Source organism: Rattus norvegicus, chromosome 5 (genome assembly GCF_036323735.1).
Source record: "Rattus norvegicus strain BN/NHsdMcwi chromosome 5, GRCr8, whole genome shotgun sequence".
NCBI classification, from domain to species: domain Eukaryota; kingdom Metazoa; phylum Chordata; class Mammalia; order Rodentia; family Muridae; genus Rattus; species Rattus norvegicus.
Genome location: NC_086023.1, coordinates 155,103,173 through 155,125,301, shown reverse-complemented (window position 1 = coordinate 155,125,301; position 22,129 = coordinate 155,103,173). Strand labels below are relative to the sequence as shown.

The following is a 22,129-nucleotide window of genomic DNA, read 5'->3' as shown; positions in this document are numbered from 1 at the left end:
AATCATGTCCAGACAATGAAAAGGAGCCAGTGAGCTGCTGTGTCTCCCAGTGAGGGAGGGAAGTGAAGGAGACTGAGAGGAGGGGCCAGGTTGACCTCACGTAATTCTAGGTGAGGCCTTTAGAACTGGGGACATTTTGAAGCAATCACAGTACCTCTGGCCAGTTACTGAGGCACGGTCTGTTTTTGTCCTGGAACAAGTTTGGAAGTGAGGTCTTTTGCTCATTTGCAATCATTTTATGCAAGGCTTCATTTTCTTCACCTTCTCGTTCTAGTATCTAAAAAAGATGGAGCGCTCAGCTGATTCCCACTGACAACAGCGCCCCCCTCACTCCCAGGCAGGGGCAAGCCATTCCCACAGGCATCGGGCGCTGTGCACCTTGCATTGCGAGCAGCACTCTTTGTAACTTGGGAACTCAGGAGCCTTTGGGAAATACTGCTGCAGTTTGCTCCAAGCCTCCTGAGAAACGAGCCTTCTTTCATTTTCAGATATGCTTAACTCTCCTAAATTAAAAGAGAAAAAAATTTAATTAAAAACGGGCATGAAGTCAACATCTATTTCTTTCTGTGTGCAGGTCAGAGGACCACGTACAGGGTCAGTTCTCTCCTTCTACTATGTGGGCCCTGGCGCGTGAACTCAGGAGGTGCCCTCGCTCACAAGCACTTCTGCCCAGAACCACATCACTGTCCCGATGCAGTCTGTGGGTGCTCTCTTTCCCTTCTGTTCAGTCACCTCTGGTTCATTTGTGAATGAGTGTCAGCACTGGCTCCAGCTTCAGTGCCAGCATGAACACAACCAGGCCACCATACACACTAAATGTTTAATATCAGTGTACTTAGGTTCCACCCACTCCAGGATCTGAGTTCTGCAGGGGTTAAGAACATTTTGTCTCACATTAAACTCATTTCCCCCCAAAGACTTTTTTGCTTGCCTCCTAAAGCATCCTGCACTGAAGCTGTATGTTCGAGGCTATGTGGGGCTGGGTCTGCTCTTTTACATTTTATTTTAAATTTGTGGAAGCTCTGCCTGTTTGTCTGTTGGTACGCTACATGCGTGCCTAATGCAAACAGAGGTCAGAAGACGGCACTGGCACTCTGGAAGAGCATCGAGCATTCTCAGGACTGAGCCTCCACTCCAGCCCATCTTCTATCCTGGCTCTCTCTGAATCTGTGTCACAAGGCCCTTTAACTCCCTATGCTGGCCACGTCACCAGTCTGCAAAAAGACAAAAGAAGGATCCTGCTCATGGCCACTCCTGTCACTGGAAATGTCAGGAGGGTCAGGATCAGAACCACAGCACCTCAGTGCAGGACTACTGTGAACTCACCTGCAGCCAACATGTCAAGTGCATTCCGACTGACTTCTACTATTTTCAGATATTCCAAAGTAAAACAGGAGTGAACTAGACTGACTGGTGTGTGTCTCACTGCTCAGAGACCCACATGCAAGTTCATCCCATGCCCACTGGCCAGGAAGCTACAGATGTGTTAACAGGCAATACAGCTACATTTCAGAGTAAAAGGTGAATCCACCAGAGGCAGCACATCTGGGTTAACAAGGCTATCTTTGCCATGCTCAATACAGTCTAAGAACACAAAATGTAGCCTGGAGTTAATTCTGTCCCCAACCTTTCTGGTTTGCATAGTCTCAAGGAAAGGCTATCTTAAGCCAGTGTGGTGGTGAATGCCTGTGAGAAAGAGTACACTCTGCTTTTGCAGCTGGACTCAGAAGAGGCCAAAAGCTCCAGTCAGCCAGTGCTACAAAGCACAGAAAGGAGGCAAGCAAGTCCTGTCCTACTGTCCGCCCTCCAACTCAGCCTTCCTCCCTGTCCCTGGCTCAGGGTCTGGAACAACCCTCCTGTACCTGGGTGTGTCAAGAACAACAAGAAAACTCTGGAAAGGTCCTGAGAATAGTTAGACACAGGGACAAACAGAAAAATAAAATATCTCCCAAGCTTAGAAAACAATGCTCAAACCATGGATGGGATTCAATTTTGGCTGTTTTGGAGACCAAGGCAAAAGGATGAGTTCACCCGGGAAGATGTTGGGTGGGATGGCAACTCAATGGTTGTCTATGTTACACGAGGCCCTAGGTCCTAGTCCAAAAACTGTATTTTGTTAATAAACTTATCAACAGAGGAGTCAGGTGGCAATTGAACACTTACTGGGCCGATGAAATGGCTCAGAGGGCTAGGCATTTGCTGCGTTAGGCTGGAAACCTTGTAAAGGCAGGAGAGAACCACTTCCTTAAAGTACCTTTGTTTTAACACATATGAATTGGCAGGACAGCACCTACTCACCCAAATATAAGAGGAAAAAAAAATAAAATAAAGATACAGCCCAGAGGCTGGAGATATTGCCTAGCAGCTAAGAGCAGTTGTTCTTGCAGAGGGCCTGGGTCCAGTTCACAGCTTCCACATGATGGCTCACAATCACCTGTGACTGCAGTACCAGGGGATGTAATGCCATCTTCTGGCCCCCATGGGCACCTGCATGCGCAAGGTACATACACATGCATACAGACAAAACACACGTAAGGCTCAACTCTGGTTCAGTAAACTGGCTATCCCTGACCGAAAATTAGCAGTTAAGGGTAACAGTGGGGATGTATCCTTCCTGCTCCTGTCTGCTCAAATACTAGCACGGAAGGAAGGTTGTCAGTTACCTGACAGAAAGCTTTACAGCTCAGCAGAAAGTAATCTCTAATGGCTACAAGTCAAACATGCATAGGGTATTAGAAATACAAAAATCCCAATTTTTGCTATGTGATAGGATAACTCAGTGGGACTAGAGCTAGATCAGTGGATAGGAGACCTTGTTGCTCTTGCAAAGGACCCAGGTTCAGTTCCCACCACCGACAAAGCAGCTCATAACCACATGTAACTAATTCCATTGGAGCCAATGTTTCCTTCTATCCTCCACAGACCATGATGCTCACATGTAATGCACAGATATACGGGCAAAACACACCACTTAATAAGAATCAAACAGGACAATTCTAGTCGAGCACTTCCAGAGTTAGGATCACTGCCAGCTCAGCAGCACACACAACCTTGAGGTGCTCCTCTCCCAGTGAGCTAAGTTCCAGCCACCAAAATGGATCCTTTAAAACTACAATTATTGTCAGTGGTCAATCAACATCATCTGATTCTCTTTTCTTTCATTCTTTGAGACAGGATCTCGATTACATATGTATGTATCCCTGACAGACCTAAAGCACTACGTGAAGACTACAAAGAATAACTGGCATCTACGAAAAAATGTAAGCTTAAAGGGGGTCAGGGAAATAGCTCAGTTGGACAAGTGTTTGCTTACTAAGCTGTTCCCAGAGCCTATGTAAAAGCAGCCTGGGCATGAGAACTGCAATCACAGCACCGGGAGGTAGAGGCAGTTAGCTAGCCAGACAGCAGAGCACGCCAGGGAAGACTATTAAAAAGAAAGCATCTCTATTTTTTTTTATTTTTTTATTTTTTTTGGTTCTTTTTTTCGGAGCTGGGGACCGAACCCAGGGCCTTGCGCTTCCTAGGTAAGCGCTCTACCACTGAGCTAAATCCCCAGCCCCAGCATCTCTATTTTTAAGACTGACTGTGCATGGTGCTTGCCTGCATGTATATTGTACAACACGTGTGTGCTTGGTGCCCATGAAATCGAGATGGGATCATTGGGTCCCTTAGAACTGGAGTCACAGGCAGTTCTAAGCATGTTCAGCGACCACGTGACTGCTTGGAACCAAGCCTGGATCTTTCTGCAAAAGCAAGTGCTCTTACCTGGGAGCCGCCTCTCCAGCAGCCAAGATGCTCTTTAAAAAGTGAGAGGTGCCCGCGGTTGCCCTCTGGATCTTGCCTATGTGCACCCATTCATGGACACATCACACACAGAGGTATACCCACACACACCGGATGTATACAACATAAGAAAAACTACACTGAGTTGGCAAAAACCAAGAAGTGACCAGAGGGACAGGCAGGATGGCTCAGCAGATAGGACACCTGCCAGCTGGGTTCAGCCCCTGTGAATGCTGTGAAGGCTGAAGGACAAGGCCAACCTTCTGACCTAACACCTGCACAGAAGCACGCCCCTTCCCAGAAGCTTAGGAACATAGTGTTTTTGGAGAGGACTGGAGCTGGATTCCCATGGTCATCAGGCAGCCTAACTACCCTCTACCCATCAGGCGCCTTATACACACTCACACAGATGTGTGTGGAAAGCTATGATTTTTTTTTTCTTGGTTCTTTTTTTCGGAGCTGGGGACCGAACCCAGGGCCTTGCGCTTCCTAGGCAAGCGCTCTACCACTGAGCTAAATCCCCAGCCCCGAAAGCTATGATTTTAAAAACAGATCTACTATTCTACAAAACCGCCTCCAAAGACCTGACAAGACACACAGAGGTTAAAATGAGATTCGGAAACTCAATCTTGCCTAGTGTTGCACATGTAGAATCTCAGCACTAAGAAGGCTGAGACGAAGGGATTAGTTTAAGCTTGAAACCAAGCCAAAGCTATTGAATTTTCTCAAAAAAGAAATGATTTTAAAAATCTATGGTACTGGGGCTGGAGAGATGGCTCAGCGGTTAAGAGCACTGACTGCTCTTCCAGAGGTCCTGAGTTCAAATCCCAGCAACCACATGGTGGCTCACAACCATCTGTAATGGGTTCTGATGCCCTCTTCTGGTGTGTCTGAAGACAGCTACAGTGTACTGTCATATAATAAATAAATCTTTAAAAAAAACAAAACAATACAATACAAAAAAACCTAGGTACTGCCTTGGTTAGCTTAGAGATCACTCTGTAGACCAGGATGTTCTACATCTAATAGAGATCACCTGACTCTCCTGCCCGAGTGCTAGGATTAAAGGGGTGTTCCACCACGAGCAAGAAAGAGGCCCTCCTGCAAGCCCTTCAGACATGTCAGACACCTGATATCCAGCTCTGTACACACTGACACAGGTGCTCCCCAAGTTCAATGTAAGCTTAGACTACAAAGAATGGGCCTTTTTAATCATTATCTAAGAGATTGTTAACTGTCAGCATGTGTCCTCTAATCGGGCCCCCTCTAACCACACATATAAAACCTAAGCTACCAGGCTGATAAGACTCAATGCTCTGCCCTGAGGGTCGGGGACACAAGATAGAGCAGAGACGGGTAAGTATCTACACCCAGGTTTGCTGAGTCCTATTCCAGCACACAGTCCAACAGGGAACGCAAGTTTGTACTTTTCTTTTTTTTTTTTTTTTTTTTTGGTTCTTTTTTTCGGAGCTGGGGACCGAACCCAGGGCCTTGCGCTTCCTAGGCAAGCGCTCTACCACTGAGCTAAATCCCCAACCCCAAGTTTGTACTTTTCAAATGAGCAAAGGAAAGAAACATGGACCCTAAGCCCCTGCAAGTGTGCTTGACTCCATCGCTCAGGCACTCTGGGTGAACTGGGCAGCACTAAGCAGTGACGCTCCCATCTCCCACACTGACCTCTGCCACACTGACCTCTGAGAGCACCAGGAAGGTGGTCTGACACATACCTGTAATCCCAGCACCTGGGAGGTACAGGGAGAAAAATTCTGAGTTGATACCGATACCCAATCCAGACTACATAATCAAACTCTATCTCAAAACCAAAACAAACCAAACCATTAGGGTTACCACCTCAGGGAAACTGTAGAACAACACTCCGGGAGCTGGTGCAATATAGATAACAGACTCAAGCTTCTGGCTTACCATGAGGACACAGAATGTCTTCATTAAAATTTAGTTCCTCCTCCTCTTCCTTCTTTTCTTCCTTTGATTCATCTAATCAAAAGAACAGAGAGTTACCACTGTGGCTGGTGTAGCTCACAGGTCAAAGCAGAACAACTTAAAAGAAAGGAAGCCTGAGATCATTCTGACATCAGATCAGACCTTGCACTGCACAGCTGTGCAAGGACATGCTGCTTTTCCTTCTCCTTATAGAAGGAAAGGGGAAACCCTCAGTGACAGCTAATGATGTCGACAAGATGTGAAATGAGCCAGCTGTGATCCCAGCACCCGGGACAATGAAGGCAGAAAGATCAGAACTTTAAGGGGATGACCTGGTCTGTGTCTTTATTTAAAAAAAAGAAAAGAGATGAGGCAAGCCTGGTTTAGAGTGAGTTCCAGGGCACTCAGGGCTACACCAGATTTGGAGGTAAGAAAGAAAGAAAGGAAAGAAGGAAAGGAGGAAGGAAGAGAGGGAGGGAGGGAGGGAAGCAGGCATGGTGGCATATGCCTTTAATTAATATTAGCACTAGGTAAGCAGAGGCAGGCAGACCTCCCATGTGAGTTCAAGGCCAGCCTGATCTATAAAACAGAATTCAAGGATAACCAGGGCAAAGAGAAACCTTGTCTCAAAATGGATGAATGGATAAAATTATAATCATTGAAATTTGCTTTTTCTAAATCTGAAAATTTAAAAGTCCTATGAGCTCTAACAAGTGTCACGTGTGTGTCATTTGTCATTCTCATCACTCGCTCTTCAGGGATTGAACAGAAACCTTACGTGAGACACATACTGCTGTTGGGGAAGTCTGTTACAGTCAACACCCGCCTGTCCTTGCTTGTCTGCACTCTCACTGTATGCAATTCTAGACACTGGAAATGGATCAAAGGAAGGAATGTAGAACATTTGGAAACTAGACTAGTTATTATTCGAGGGCTTTCCAGGTTAAGACAGGAGACAGTACGATACACTAAAGCTACATAAGGGCACTGTTGCCAAGTGCGGAGGCAGGAACCTATAATCTCAGAATGTGGGAGGTGGAGGCAGGAAGTCTGCAAGTTCAAGGTCAGCCTGGGCTGTAGCTCAGGCAGGCGCAGAGCACACTTGTACCCGCAGCACCAGGCAAAGCAAGATGCCCAGCCCCAGGCTTGCCTGTGCTATACTGTGAGTGCAGAGCAGGACAGGCATGGCTAGGTGAGGTGGGGGAGAGGAAGAAGGAAGGTCAGAGGGTAAAGGTCATCCTGAGCTACAGTGTTTTGGGGCACCCTAAGCCACACGAAAAAAAGTAATGTTTAGTGTAGAAAATATATGACTTCACAACTTACAAAACTGAATTAATAAAAATAGGGGTTGGGGATTTAGCTCAGTGGTAGAGCGCTTGCCTAGCAAGCGCAAGGCCCCGGTATTTGCACAGCACAGCAAAGGTGGGTGCTCTTGCCCAACTCGTGCTCGGCCCTCGGTTCCAGGCCCAGTCCCATAAAATATCAGAAATCTGGGTGAAAACTGCTCATAGGTCACTAACCATCCCTGAGTCCACTGACCTCAAAATTAGTAACAGACAGAACCATAATCTTCATCTGAGACCTAAAAGCCACTCTAAATGCCTTAATTTCCTTTGGTATCTGTTTACTGCTGGTTTAAAATAACACGATTTCCTGTCTAAAAGCAGGGCTCAGTCAAAGAAAGGACAAGCAATAAGCTGTCCAAATCCTGCCATTCTCGGGGTACGGTGCAGAGATCACACTGCTGAATGGCTGCTATCTGAGTCAAACTATGAAGTTCAACAGCCAAGAGCCTTCTGGAATTGAATTGTTCCCTTGAGGCTGGAGCAGAACTGTCATGAACTCTGCACGTGACTAACCAGGCTAACACTTGAGCCCAGAGCTCACTGCTCTAAAGGAGAGGCCTCAGGCTCTGCTGAGTCTGTGAGTAGAATATTAAAAGCTTGAACATATTATTTTTTGCCCCTAAGAGACCTTGAGACTTAATGAATGCTTTTAACATGCATGGACATAATTTTTTATCTAGGCAATTGTACTGAAAATGAAGACCAAAGGGTCCTGTCCTAGTGTTGCCCACCTAGAACATGAGCAAGCAGAGCACAGGAAGAGCTGTCAGACTTCTCATCAGATACCCCAAACTGTGGAGACATAGGGGAAGGGGGCCACGGTGCAGCTTTGCCACTGAGACACTGCAACTCTCTAAGCAGACATGAATCCCCACGTTCAAGAAAAGGCTAGAGACACAAATCTGCACAGCAACAGCTGAGGCAGTGAGAGGAACCCCGAGGAGACAGACAGACGCGCGCGCGCGCGCACACACACACACACACACACACACACACACGAGGGCTCTAACTTTGGAAGCTAGGACACCCCATCACCTTTATGGAAGGGACTCCCGTTTATCAGAGAGAGACAGATAGACAGACAGACAGACAGACACACACACACACACACACACACACACACACACAGAGACACACACACAGAGACACACACACACACACACACACACACACACACACACACACACACACACACGGGTGCTAACTTTGGAAGCAAGGGCACCCCATCCATCACCTTTACTGAAGGGACTCCCATTTATCTTTCCATTGCTTTGCTCCGCCTCACCGTCTTGCTCATCTAGTTGCTCAAGAGCCAGCTGGCGCCAGCTGCGCAAGGAAGACTTTCCTACCCAAAATCCATCACTGCTGTGGAAAAGAGAGAGCATTAAACCCTAGGTGATTCCCAGTGTTCTGTCCTTTTCTGTCTGTCCCCTGAAGCCCACAACTAAAATGAATTACAAACACTGAAATCAACTACTGAGCACACAACTCTTTCTAATCCAATTCCTGGTGTGAGCCATTTTCACACCTCACTACTACTCAGCTGCAGGTGTCTCTTCCATTCCCACTCTAGAGCTTGCCCTCTTTCTCATACATCAAACTAAAATCCATGCCAATCACATCCAGCCACCACTTTCAGCACACACAGCTATATACCTTTAAGTCAACACAAAGACACTCTTATCAATGCCACACACACCTATACAGTCAGGCCTCATGGGAGGCCGTGTAGAATGGCCCCAAAGGGAGCAGGCTTGGGCCTGCTAGAGTTATGCCAAACAAACAAACAACATGGGTGAATACCATCACTTAGCTGACTGACGGGTGCTCTGGAGTTGGGGTCAACACACTTCCCATACTGTGTTTCTTAAGGATGAGTATGTCCAACTTAGCTCCCTCTTTCAAGTTCACATCATTCTTGCTGAAGGAAGGGGACACTGCTTTCCCAGGCCTGCTGGGATGCTTTCTCCACACACGTTTCCTGTACCGCCAAACCTGAATAAGGGCACTGTTGCCAAGTGCAGAGGCAGCCACCTATAATCTCAGTCGAGCCCCAGTCGGGTCAAGATCTCTCTTCTTCCTTTCTAACAAAGTGAAGGCGGTGTCTGGCTTTTTTTTTTTAAAAAAAGAGAAAATACTCCAAAAATTCATTAAAAAAAAAAATCCTAGTTTAAAAGCTGCAAAGACGGCTCGGTGGAAAAACTGGTCGTTGTTTCAGAGGACACAAGTTTGAGTCCCAGCATCCATGTGGTGGCTCACAACTGTCTGTGCTCTAGTCTTCAGGGATCCAGTGCCCTCTGGTAGCCTCTGTGGGAAACAGCCATGCATGGGAGGCACAGAACATGCAGGCAAAACCCCTACACACACAAACTAAATAAAAAATTTCAAGTTTCACTTAAAAGGTTTGTGTGGTGGGTGTTGGAATTTCTTGGGGTATAGGGATAGACCCGTGTGTGCTTGGAGGTACAAAGTTGTGTTGGGGTCTTCCCCTTTATTTACTGAAGAAGTGTTTCTTTACCTGTAGCTCACTGGTTCCAATTTGCCCCAGGAATCCCTCCTCTCTGCCTCCTGGAAATACTGTAACTTTGTATGTTGATATGGAGGATCTCAACTCATCCTCACGTGAGCAAGGCAAGCTCATTATCCACAAGGCCACAGAAAATCCACGCAAAAATGCTCTCTTTTAAAAAAATAAGTCCTGGGCTCACTCACCAGTAAAGGCATTTGCTGACAGATACAGGGCCCCTGACTTCAACCTCTAGGAGCCTCGTGGAAGAGAATCAAAGCCTGAAAGTTGTCCTTCTTCCTGTCTACACACGCTCCATGACACACACATAAATGACTGTATAAACAAGTTTAAAGACACTCACTCATGTAGTGCAGGCTGCCCTCCTGCCTCAGCCTCTAAAGTGCTAGAAGCAGAGAGGCGAGCCACGTCCCCCAACACCCTCCCACCCCACCCCCGAGCAAGCCTTACATGACTGCCCTGCTCCATCTACTGCCCACTTTCTAACAGTCAGCTCTGTTCTCAGAATGTGTAGGCAGCGGCCTGATAACAGTCTGGCAACAGTGTAGGCTCTGAGAAACAGCAGTCACATACCCCTTCATTGTTGCTTTCAGCAAATTGTTGACAGTTTTGTAATCTTCATTTAGTTGATTCTTCAGGCGCAGTATGCGACAGCGCTCCACAACACAGTCCTTACAGAGGGCTTTCACTAGAGGCAAGACACCAGAAACAAACGTCACTCTCAGTGCCTGCCTATGGGATTATTATTTGTACTGAACAAAGTACACAAGAATCTTAAATCTAAAGCACCAATTTTTACAGCACAATCAATGCATATCCTAGCTTTGCTGATTTAGACACTCACGCATCAATAGTTCTATACAAGAGATAGTGTCTGTCAACTATAATTAACTATGGCATTAAAGCATGATGTACCACATGGCCAAGACACTCATCACCAAATGGCTGACCCGGCAGGGGGAAGAGTCAACCTCTGAACCATATCTAACTTGTAATAGTCTTCATGCAGACATGACCTTCCTTCCAAGCAGAGGACACTGAAGAGAGGACAATGGAGGCCAAGACATAAGAGCACAGATATTCTAGGAATCACATGCGGTCTAACTCTTTATTTTATTTTATTTTTTTTAAAGATTTTATTTATTTTATATATGTGAGTACACTGTCACTGTCTTCAGACACACCAGAAAAGGGCAATGGATCCCATTACAGATGGTTGTGGGCCAACATGTGGTTGCTGGGAATTGAACTCAGGACCTCTGGAAGAGCAGTAAGAGCTCTTAACCACTGAGCCATCTCTCCAGCCCCCCTCTTTTATTACATGTTTACGTCTCACTTATTGTGTGTCTATAAATGTGTGTTGTGTTGTGTGTGTGTGTGTGTGTGTGTGTGCATTTGTCACAGTGCCCTTTGTGCACATCTGAGGAACACATGAGTCAGTTTTCGTCCATCATGGGGATCCCAGGAATTGCCCAGGTCAGCAGGATCATGGAAAACACTTCTACCTTCTGACCATCACATTGATCCTGAAATGTGAGTTTTTCAAAGAGCTTGCAGGGGCTAGAGAGCTGGTTCAGCACTCTCTCAAAAATAGAAGCACTGAGAATTTGTTCTTGAAAAGGACCTGGGTTCAGTTCCTCCTAAGTCAAGTTCCAGAGGTCTGATGCCATCTTCTAACCCGCTTCTCCTTGGCCCCACACACGTACATGATGCACAGACACATACACGTAGCCGAACATTCATAAAAATAAGATTTTAAAAAAGGGCTTCCCAATGATTGCATGGTTTATTAATTATGAATGCAATTAATTAGAATGCAAAATCCTCTATATAGGCAGGCCTATCGCACTTAATTAAATGCTGTGCATAAACAAAAATAGCACTTGACTTCAGGAAAGGGGAACTGGAGGTCATGCAATTCCCTCAGCCTCATCCGGGATCAGAAAAGGATCCATGTTGCCAGCTGCTTAAGAAAGCTGTGGGGCACAGAGCGTAGACACATGCTGACAAAACAACTCAGATACATTAAACAAACAGAATAGAAAAGTTCCTGAGAAGAAGCCAGAACCAAACAGATTGGCTATTCTTAGTTATATACATCTCTGTACATTCAGAATTCAATGTCCAGAGAACTAATCACGTTTATAAACTAAGAAATAACCTCCTAAACCTACAGAAACAAGACTAGAATGAACCAACCGAAGGCTTCAGGCTAAGATTATCGTGTCAGCTGGCAAAGTACTGTGGCGGATTCTCTTTACGGGGAGCCTATGTTCCTGTACTCCCTCAGCTGCCCAGCCTCACTTCCGCTCCACATAGTAAATCCATCCGGTCACCCTGCAAGCAGAGCAGATGCCCCAACTTACCAGTGAGTCTGGGACCTCCTCCATATCGACTATAGAAAATGTCAGCTGCGTATTCCGATATTCTCTTCATAATTGATATTTTGTCTGGATGGAGCTTGTCATGGGAACACAGGCAGGCATTATTATCAATAGGTTTGGTAGGGGTTGATTCATCCAGCCACTTCTGCAGCCACTCAAGAGAGACAAACTCATAGGGCTCTGAGGGAGAAAGGAAGGGAGCGAACTATGTATTTCTACAGTTTTTGGACTAAGTGATACAAGACATTGTACCCAAAAGACAGTGCAAGCTTTGTTAAAGTCAGCAGGCTCAGAAGAACTGCTAGGAGGTGACTGTAAACCCAGTTAGCTAGCGCTCCTGTGCATGCAAACTGCACAGAGCGGGCATAATTAGCCACACTCTCCAAGAGGCATCCACAGAGCCAAGTGCCTTGCTTGAGAGCACAGCAGAGCTTCCATGAGGACACTGTGTGCTGAACGGGAAAACTGCCACTTCCTCCCTTACTTTTCAGAAGTATGTGACAAACTAAAATGAGTAGCTAGGACCTGAGTTACAAGTTAACCTTGTCAGCTACAACCACACTTCATAAGCACATTTCAACACTCAATTTTCCTGCACCCAAAGGGAGGCTGGGGTTAAGAAAAAAATATGACTTTCTCAAAGTCTTTATGATCTATTTATTTCATTATTTCAAGAAAATAATATATTTGAGATGAGTCCTAGGATGCAGCATGCTAGAACAGAATTAATTTTGAAGTTCAAAAATTAAGAACACTAACTATCTCAAAATGAATTTTAATTTAGGGAGAGGGAGTTCCAAATTTCCACAAAAGGCAAAATTAAAAATAAAGGGACAGTTTTAATTACTTACAAAATCTCCAGTGAGTCCCAGCATAAAACATAGGAGAAAACATACAGAGGTTGAATCCCTGAATTTGTACTGTGTGTTACTTCCGGGGAGATGTGAGGGCAGACACTTACTGCAAAGCTCACTTGGACCAGCCTCACTCTCCCCAGAGTCACAAACACAGAAGGTTAACTCCCACTGAGTTTTAGTGTAAAACATTTCACTGTTTTGTTTTTGTTTTTTTTAAAAAAAAGGAAGTGTCAGTTGCATTTCTGCCCTGAAACTAGATAGCCATGGCCTCTTCTGATCAACACTAAGGCAGCTACAAGGTGAGGTGGCAACTTCAAGGGGAGACCAAGGTCTAATCCAGCTCTGCCTCAAGAAATGTGAGTGTGAGCAAATCCTTTAAACTTTCTATGCTTCAGATCTTTAGTTTGCAAAATGAAGGTAATGACGCCTGCCTTCTACCTACCTCACAGAGATGTTGCTGAGGGTAAAAGATAAGATATGTGAAGCATTTTGAGCTTTTTGGAAGAAAAGAGATATAGAAAAGTTAATTATACATCCAAACAGTATATATAAGAGGAGACCATATGACATGGAACAGGTAAAATGGGTGTAGCTTTCTATAAGGTATCAACACAGCAAGGGCTAGGGCTGTAGTTCATGGTAGACTACTTGTCTTACATGAGGAAGCCCTGGGCCAAAACCCAGCATCACCAAAAATAAATGAAAACGCAAAACCGCACCACACGTGCCTTTCTGAGGTACAGCCCAGTGGAAAAGTAACAGGTTTGAATGTGTGCTGGCCATGTTCAGTCCCCAGTAGTAGTCTCGCCCTAACCCCCAAGTCAGATTATAGCCAGTTATACTCAAAACATTTCCCCAATTTTAGGGCTGTTTATCAGGTTAGATGAGGTATCAAAACAATGTGGTGCCAGGGTGACCCATATCCGAGAGAAATAAAGTTTCCAAGATACTGCGACTTTCTAGTACAAAGTCCAAAAGCCAAGTTTTGAGTAATGTTTAATATTAGGCTTTTCAAGGTAGGCAGGATGATACAGGGTCCCAGATAAGGACCAATTCTCCAGGTGTCCTGTGTTTCCAGCTTCCAGGAGGAGGTGAACAGAGAATACCATCTATTGCTAATAATAACAGTAATAATAAAAAAACCAAACGAGTTTAGCTGTTAAGATGCTCAGCCCCAGGGGACTGAGGCTAGAGGCTGACCATGCTTCAGGCCATCAGGGCCATTATGGTGAGCTCCAGACCAGTTTGCGGTAGGGTGACACCCTGTCCCAAAAGAACCTAGCTACTAAAAGGAGGAGGTCTCCTAGGATGGCTAAGATGCACAAGGGGGTACGTACTGGGATGAAAAGACCGGTGGGTCAGAGTCAAACTGTCTAGTCCACTTCTAGAATCCCACCGAAAACATCCAAATGAAGTTTGTTTGCTATTTTAGATTTTAAATTATGAATTAATATAAGATCCAATGATTAGGGGCGGGGAGGAGATCACATCTCACTGTATAGTTAAGAACAGCAAGAAAAAGCAGAGGCCGTGCCCACAATTCTGACCTAACATCCTACTTAATCCTCACAGCAACGACCTTCCGGCTTGTGAATTAGTGTGCTGCTTGTGAATTAGTGTGCTGCTTGTGAATTAGTGTGCTCGAGTCCTGAGAGAGGAGGCGTTACCTGTGGAAATAGGTCTTGCAGTGTCTGGGACTATGAAAGAGTGTCGCCTAGAACAATGGCGATGCTCCTCTAATCCCAGCACCATGGTGGCTGAGGTAAGAGGAGTGCCATGAATTTGAGGCCACTCTGAGCTACAGAGTCAAGACCATCTTGAAAAGAAGGCAAATATCTTAGGTGAGTTTAAAGCAAGGTTCAAAAAATAAAAACCAATGGATTTTGAACACAACAAAGTTAAGAGTCTTAAATCATAACAGCACGAAAAATATAACCATTTACCTAGAAGTCAAGCACCTTCAAGTGTAAATAACAGAGGCCAAAGAGTTGGACTTTCTGGTAAGCCTTAGATTTTTAGAGCAGGCAGCCTTTCAAAAAAAAAATGTTCATAGGCTAAGATTTGCAAATCAAGGCAATATAAAACAATGGTGGCTCCAGAACAAGGAGTCTCCACTCTGTGAGACTCCTGATTGGCAAGGGCAGAGGAGCTCATGGTACCATGAAGAGTGGCTCATGACCAGGGCCTCTCCAGATACAAGTACCTGTTCTCCTCACTGCCTATGCCATTCTGTCTTGGGGAAGAGTCCTTATCCTTGTGAGAAGTACAGAAACTGACTCCCCAGTTGGTAGAACCGACCAACTCCTTTAAACAGAGGCCCATGAGCTGTGAATGCCTGCCTCCTGGGTCACCTCCTAGTCACAGGTCAGAGACCCTTTTAGCACTTAAACACAGTTCAAGAAGCAAGTCACAAAGAAGGAACTGAATCAAATTAAGCATCAGTTTGGAATGACATTTTTCCCTTTGGAGTGCTGGGGTAGAAACCAGGACCTATCCGTGTGAGCAATATGCTGTCCTTGAGCTGTACCAGTCCCCAGAGAGAACATCTAGAGACTTTTCACACAGACCGCTATAGCGACTTGAAGTTGGCTTTGATTTAAAATTATCCCAGAAATGGCAAATTAACTTAAAAAGGCTAAAAGACCTCAGCACACTTGGGCTTGAACACTTATGTTTTTAAGTTCCGACACACTGCTCTCTTCCACATGCAGGGTTAGGCTGGCTTTGTCACAAACAAATCCCAGCCTCTGAAGGCACAGGGTAAATTCAAATAACAAAAAGGAACGCCAGGTGGTGTGGGCAAGCCTAGGCCAGAGGAGAGATAGATTCCTACTTCTAGCCCAACATTTCACATTTAAAATTGTGTGCATTTATGTCAGTTAACACAATTAGGGAACAAAGTGGTTTTTAAAAAAGAGCCTCAGCGATCCAGTCAGGTATTTGGAAGAGAAAAATGTAGAAGAGAAAAATTTAGACAAGGCTTCATTCACTACACAGCTCTGGCTAGCATGAAACTTGCCCACATCTCACAGAGATCTGCCAGCCTCTGCTGGGATTAAAGACATACACCACCACGTCTGGCGGTAAAAATATTCTTTTTTCTTACATTCGTGGTAAGGAGGGGGAAGCACACGAGCTAAGGACAGCCTGTAAGGTCAGTTCCCTTCCACTACGTGTCCTAAAAATCAAACTCAAGGTTGGCAGACTTGGTGGCAAGTACTTTATCCCCTAAGCTGCCTCACCTGCCCACAGTAAAAAAGTCGTTACGGCTTGGGAGTGCAGACCTAAGTAAGTCTCCCACTTTGAAGAGGTCGTGACAAAGCAATGTATACTGGGTATTCTGTCTAGTCACTGCCAATTAGCATGATGATTTCAGAGGCCCCTAAGGAGGAGATGGTTTTCATATACATGTTTTCAACATCTAAAGAGAAAAGCACCACAGAACAGAACCCCAGGCATTCAAAGGCAATAGTGTTGTCCTGGAATATCGCACAGACCAGCTCCAGCAGGCAACCTTTGGTACAGCTCCTTCACCTCCTCGTGCTTCGCTCTGCCCTTGTCCACACTCTGCCTGCGCATCTCGGCCATTTCTACACACCACTCTTCAAATTTGGAATTATCCCGATCCACCAGCTCTTGGAGAAAGGCTATCCAAAAGAGAAACACAGAGACCAACCTTATCCCCTTTACCAAAGACAAAGGCTACACTGATAAACACATTATTCCAAGATGGAGGAATACTGCAATGGAAACCTGTACTAGAGGTCACCTTTTGCTAGACCTCCAGGCTGAGGAACCCTAAGCAGCAATGAAGCCGCCCCGGTGACCCACCCCAAAGGACAGAAGCATCAAGTGGCTCCACCAAATGGGACCCACCAAGTGCTCCCACTTCTTTTGTTGTACAATTTATAAAAAAAAAAAAAAAAGCCAAATTTCAGTCTAGGTTACCTTTTCCTTTTAACATAATTAAACATCGCTTCTGCCTTTCTTGGGAATGGGATAATTGGGTCATTCCAAAGGCTGGGAAACTGGTAAATTGGTGACTAGCACTCACTTTTCAGTAACATTTACCATACTGAAGAGATAGATCTGTCCCAATGAGCAATATGGTGGCTGTCTTTATTGACCTGGAGTACAGAATTCTAAGGCATTCCCGAAAGCAATCCAGGAAAAGTGGTTACCTGGGACTTGAACCATCGTGTGGTTCTTTTCCTGGGTTTGCAGTCTATAAACCAACATGTATGCATTTCGAGAGCAGTGAGTTCCTTTGCCACACTTGGGTTTTCGGGTCTGGGACTTAGAAGGTTCTGCTGGGAAAAAGAAATTAAAAGACAATTTAACCAGATTGGTTTAAGGTTTGGGGGTGGGGGACCACTGGAGAGATGGCTCACCAGTTTAGAGCACTGACTGCTCTTCCAAAAGTCCTGCGTTTAATTCCCAGCAACCACATGGTGGCTCGCCACCTATAATGGGGTCTGATGCCCTCTTCTGGTGTGTCTGAAGACAGTAACAGTGTACTCATAACATAAAAGAATAAATTTGAAAGAGAGAGAGGTTTGGTGGGGGAGGGACTATATGCCTCACATGGCTCAGTGAATAAAGAGCTCACTGCACAAACATGACCTGATCCTTTCCCCAAGAGTCTACATTTGAAAAGCTGGGCGCAGTGGCACACACTTGCCATTTCAATGCTCAGGCTGCGGAGAGGAGCAGATCCCTGGGGATTAGAGGCCCTAAACAAGTGCCATGCTGTTTAGACCCTGTCTCAGAAAAACAAGATGGGTGGCACCCAGGAGACCTACACACAAACAGCACTTCTAATAGCTGGGGAGCTGGCTCAGCAGTTAGGAATACTGGCTGCTCTTGCAGAGGACCAGAGTTCTCAGCTCCCAGCACGCAAGTGGCAGCTCATGGCCACATTACCTATGCTTCCTTCCTGTTCTCACCCCCTTCTGGCTCCACGGGCTCTAGGAGCATGGACAGCAAAGTACACACACACTTCAGAAGTCTAAAATAGCTAAACACCTAAACCATTAAAAGGCCATAGAGATGCAGCAGGTCCTGATGGGTTCTGTGCATCTGTGCATGCAGAAGCACAGGCAGCACTGGTGACATGGGGACAACTGTTGGGAGTCACCTACCATGTGGGCTCCAGGGCTCGAACCCAGGCCAAAGGCTTGGCAGCGAGCACTCTTACCCACCGGGCCATTTGAAGATGTGTGAGAAGAGCCCAGTGCCCGTTCTTGTCACACTCGGTGCATTTCCTGAGATAGTCTCACACCTCAGCCAAGGTTGCTCTCAAACTCTCGGCCTTCTGCCTCAGCCTCTAAAAAGCTGGAATTACCGGTATGTGCCACCATGTCTGTCTTTAACACTCCATTTTTAAAAGATGAAAATACATCCCCGGGACAAACGACATAAAAGCAAAGTCCTATTTGCTGAACACAGAATGTATAACTACACTTGGGGCCCAGTCAGAAGCTGGCTTGATCTAAACTGGTCCAGTGCAGTATATCGCACCCCCAGGCCTACCTGGTGGCTGTTTTTTTGTTAAAGATTATATATATAAATAAAATGAGTACACTGCAGCTGTCTCAGACACACCAGGAGAGGGCATCAGATCCCATTACAGATGGTTGTGAGCCACCATGTGGTTGCTGGAAACTGAACTCATGACCTCTGGAAGAGCAGCCAGTGCTCTTAACCGCTGAGCCACCTCTCCAGCTGCAACAAGTATTTTCAACAGCTAAGCCACCACTAGTAGCTCCCTTTAAAAAAAAAAAACGGGGGGGGGGGGGGGGGCGGGGTTGGGGATTTGGCTCAGTGGTAGAGTGCTTGCCTAGTAAGCGCAAGGCCCTGGGTTCGGTCCCCAGCTCCGGAAAAAACAACAACAACAACAACAATTAAATCTTACAACTCTATGTTGAAAACTATAATAATCAGTAAGAAATAGCCAAAATGAAATCACAATTATTTATAACCAAAGGTTTATAAAAATAGACTTTAATCTTAACACTAGTCCTACAAAAACAAAAAACAACACCCCCAAAAGGCTGCAGTGAGTTAGGGAGCAGAAAGTCACGGGGTAAAACTGGAGCTTAGCACAACTTGGATCTTTTTGAGGCTGGCTGTGGAAGTAGTGTCAGCAGGGCTGGTCTTTGCGCTTGTGAGCGCTCTTCTCCATGGTTCACCATGGCTGGACAACACACATTACCCCAGAGCCTAAGAGCAGAGCTGCTGAGACACATCTCCCTGTCTGTCATGAATGTCCTGAAACCACAAGCCAATGCCTTCCACAGCCTTCCACCTCAGCTTTGTCCTCAGATAATGCAACAATGACAAGATGGGGAACAAACAGAGTATATAAACGGAATAAGGTTCAAAGACTGAGAGTCAGCAAGGCCCGAGTGCCAACGCTCCTCCACTACTAGACACCTTGACAACGCGGTTGAGGGCCAGCTCTGGTAGCACATGGGTGGAATCCCAGCAACATCAAGAAATGGAACCCCCTAGAAACTTACTGGCAGGGCTAGAGAGATGGATGGCTCAGGGGGTTAGAGCAGTGGCTACTCTTCCAGAAGTACTGAGTTCAATTCCCAGCAACCATGTGGTGGCTCACAACCATCTCTAATAGAATCAGACAGAAGCTGTCTTCTGTTGTGTCTAAAGACAGCAACAGTGTACTCAAATACATAAAATAAATCATGAAAGAAACTGATTTAAAAAAAAAAAAAAAAGACAAGGAATCCAGAGGCAGGAGGATTGCCACTGGAGAGTTCAAGGCCAACCGGGGCCTGGTTCAAAACACCAAACCTTCAGTTAAGATCCTAGAAGGGCGGTTGGGGATTTAGCTCAGTGGTAGAGCGCTTGCCTAGGAAGCGCAAGGCCCTGGGTTCGGTCCCCAGCTCTGAAAAAAAGACCCAAAAAAAAAAAAAAAAAAAAAAAAAAAAGGATCCTAGAAGGGCAAGTAAGTGTTGGAGACCTGGCTGCCATCTGGCAAACAAAGTTGGTGGGTGACAGCTGAAGTGGTGAAGGGCTGACATGGACTGTGGCTCAGACCAGTTTCTCTGTGACAGTTATTAAGTCTTCACCTCGGGAACAGGACCACGCAGTCTCCCTCTAGCAGACAATATCCTCCTGGTCAGCCAACTTTCTTTCCCCTGCTAACCCTGTAACTGAAGCGGATCCCTCTGCCTGCCTGCTTTCATGGCACAGCCATCCCTGCGGTAAAATGTCTGGTTATCCTTGAAACAGGAACTGCTACAGAGGATGCCTCGTGGGGTTCAATGACCCCGATAACCCTTAATCTTGGGCCAGACACTATCAACAAAATTTATGTTTTAAAAGGGCACTCACAACGTAAAGATTTTACCTAGATCTTCCTCAATCCCTAGCTGTAGTTTCTTCCCCTCCATCTTCTCTATGTCCTCATCATTGAACTTGTACCAGTCTCCAGACTGGGGGTCTTTCACGTGGGCGATGTAGTGGCCGGAATAGGCACTGACTCCTCTGTGGATGAGGACCGCGCTGAGCTCGTACACAAAGGACCCGCCTGCAGAGACAGAAGGCTTTATAAGCACAGCTTTCGGGGACAGCATGCCTGAGAGCTTGAACATAAACCAGTATCACTGCAGTCCTTCATGTGCACGACAGAATGCAAACAAGATACCTAACAGCCAGCACCGGGGTTTCACCCCCACCGCTCAGCACCCCAAAGACTGAGATAACGACAAACAGAAGGCACAGCCAAACAACTCAACTGGGCAAAGACCACCTAAGATGATGTTTACAAAACATACGTGCCTTAAAAAACAAAAACAGTGTGACAATCCAACAAGAGGATTGCTGCAAGGTAGAGGCTGGTGTGGGCTATTTGGTAAATTCTAGGCAAGGATGAATACTAGACATGTCTCAAAATGACCAAAATACAAAACACAACAAAAAGGGTAAAGTCTCTTCATTTTGCCCGTGTGGTCTTGTCTTCACTTCCCTATGGAGAAAGCACTTAAAACTCAGCAATTCACCAGCCTCCGCTTCTTCAATGTTGGGAAAGTATAATTGTATACCGTCATGTTCAGCTCAATAAAACCTTCTAAGGGTTGGAAAAAGTTAGGTGTGGTGGTTTGCACCTTTAATCCCAAAACTGCCCCCCCCAGGAAGATCTCTGTAAATTCCAAATTAGCCTGACCTATATATAGATAATAGTGACCCTATTTCAAAAGAAGAAAAAATGGGTCAGACACACATGGCACATAAACATGCATGCAGACCAAACACTCAGACATAAACACAAACTTTAAACAAAATCACAACTAAAATAAAAGATAGTTTCAACCTCCACAGGGAGGCTCATAACCACCTATAACTGGACTTAATGTCCCCTTCTTCTGACCTTGGCAGGCACAAGGAATGTCCACGTACACAGACAACAGGCTCACACATAAAAACAAATCACCCAAAACAAACTCTTAAAGAAAAACTACCTAACAATGACCAAGCATAATTTAACCACACTGTACGGAGCCATCCTGTGTCTATAGATCCTGGAACTGCTAATAAGTGACAGCTCTCAGAGACAATTACTACCGTAACAAGTCTTCATACCTAACTCACTATCTTGTTCCTATAATAGTCGGTCTATCACTCAATCAATAAAGAACAAATATGTAGGACCCTGTTTACTACTGGAGGAAAATACCATACCAGTTGACCAAACAACAAAATCCTAGCTAGCACCCTTGTAACTTAGCAAGAAAGACATCAATAAAGACTAGAATGTACATCAAAACTCGAGGTTAAGATAAAAATACTGCTGAGGAGAAAAGCAGATATTTCTGAATTGGGCCACGGAGGATCCCATTGCTCCTCGGGTAGGACAAGAAGACAGAAGTGGCTGGAAGCTTTTGGGCCAGCTAGCCTTGGTGTATATGGGTGACAGCAGAAACAGACCCCACTAAATTAAGGTGGAACACAAGAATAGACCCCAGGAGCTGGAGAGATGGCTCAGCGGTTAAGAGCACTGACTGCTCTTCCTGAGGTCCTGAGTTCAAATCCCAGCAACCATATGGTGGCTCACAACCATCTGTAATGGGATCTGATGCCCTCTTCTGGTGTGTCTGAAGACAGCTACAGTGTACTTATATATAATAAATGGAAAAAAAAGATTTTCACTTCAGTAATAAAAATAAATGAAAAATTAAGTATGAAGAAAACGAGATTAAAATAAAACTAAAGAATATGATTACAGAAAAAAAAGTAGATTAACTAAAAACCAAACAAATGTCTTAAAAC

At 45.4% G+C, this 22,129-nt stretch overlaps 1 protein-coding gene across 7 annotated transcripts in view; it reads right to left on the bottom strand.

Annotated features, from left to right (window-relative positions):
* Positions 1–22,129, bottom strand: part of Usp48 (ubiquitin specific peptidase 48) — a 67,689-nt gene that overhangs the window by 25,907 nt on the left and 19,653 nt on the right. For 3 of the 7 annotated variants that reach the window (XR_592739.4, XM_006239234.5, NM_198785.2), the window contains 9 exons: positions 20,211–20,390; positions 17,020–17,148; positions 16,336–16,485; positions 11,964–12,161; positions 10,171–10,285; positions 8,305–8,435; positions 5,707–5,778; positions 379–503; positions 155–277 (listed from right to left, as the gene is read on the bottom strand). Coding sequence is in view for 6 of the 7 variants with exons in the window: in XM_006239234.5 (XP_006239296.1) it covers positions 155–277; positions 379–503; positions 5,707–5,778; positions 8,305–8,435; positions 10,171–10,285; positions 11,964–12,161; positions 16,336–16,485; positions 17,020–17,148; positions 20,211–20,390 (1,223 nt within the window). In the remaining variant the exon portion in view is untranslated. Of the gene's footprint in view, positions 1–154; positions 278–378; positions 504–5,706; positions 5,779–8,304; positions 8,436–10,170; positions 10,286–11,963; positions 12,162–16,335; positions 16,486–17,019; positions 17,149–20,210; positions 20,391–22,129 lie in introns of those variants that run through there. The other 4 variants (XM_006239235.5, XM_006239236.5, XM_006239237.5 and 1 more) reach the window with 4 other exon arrangements.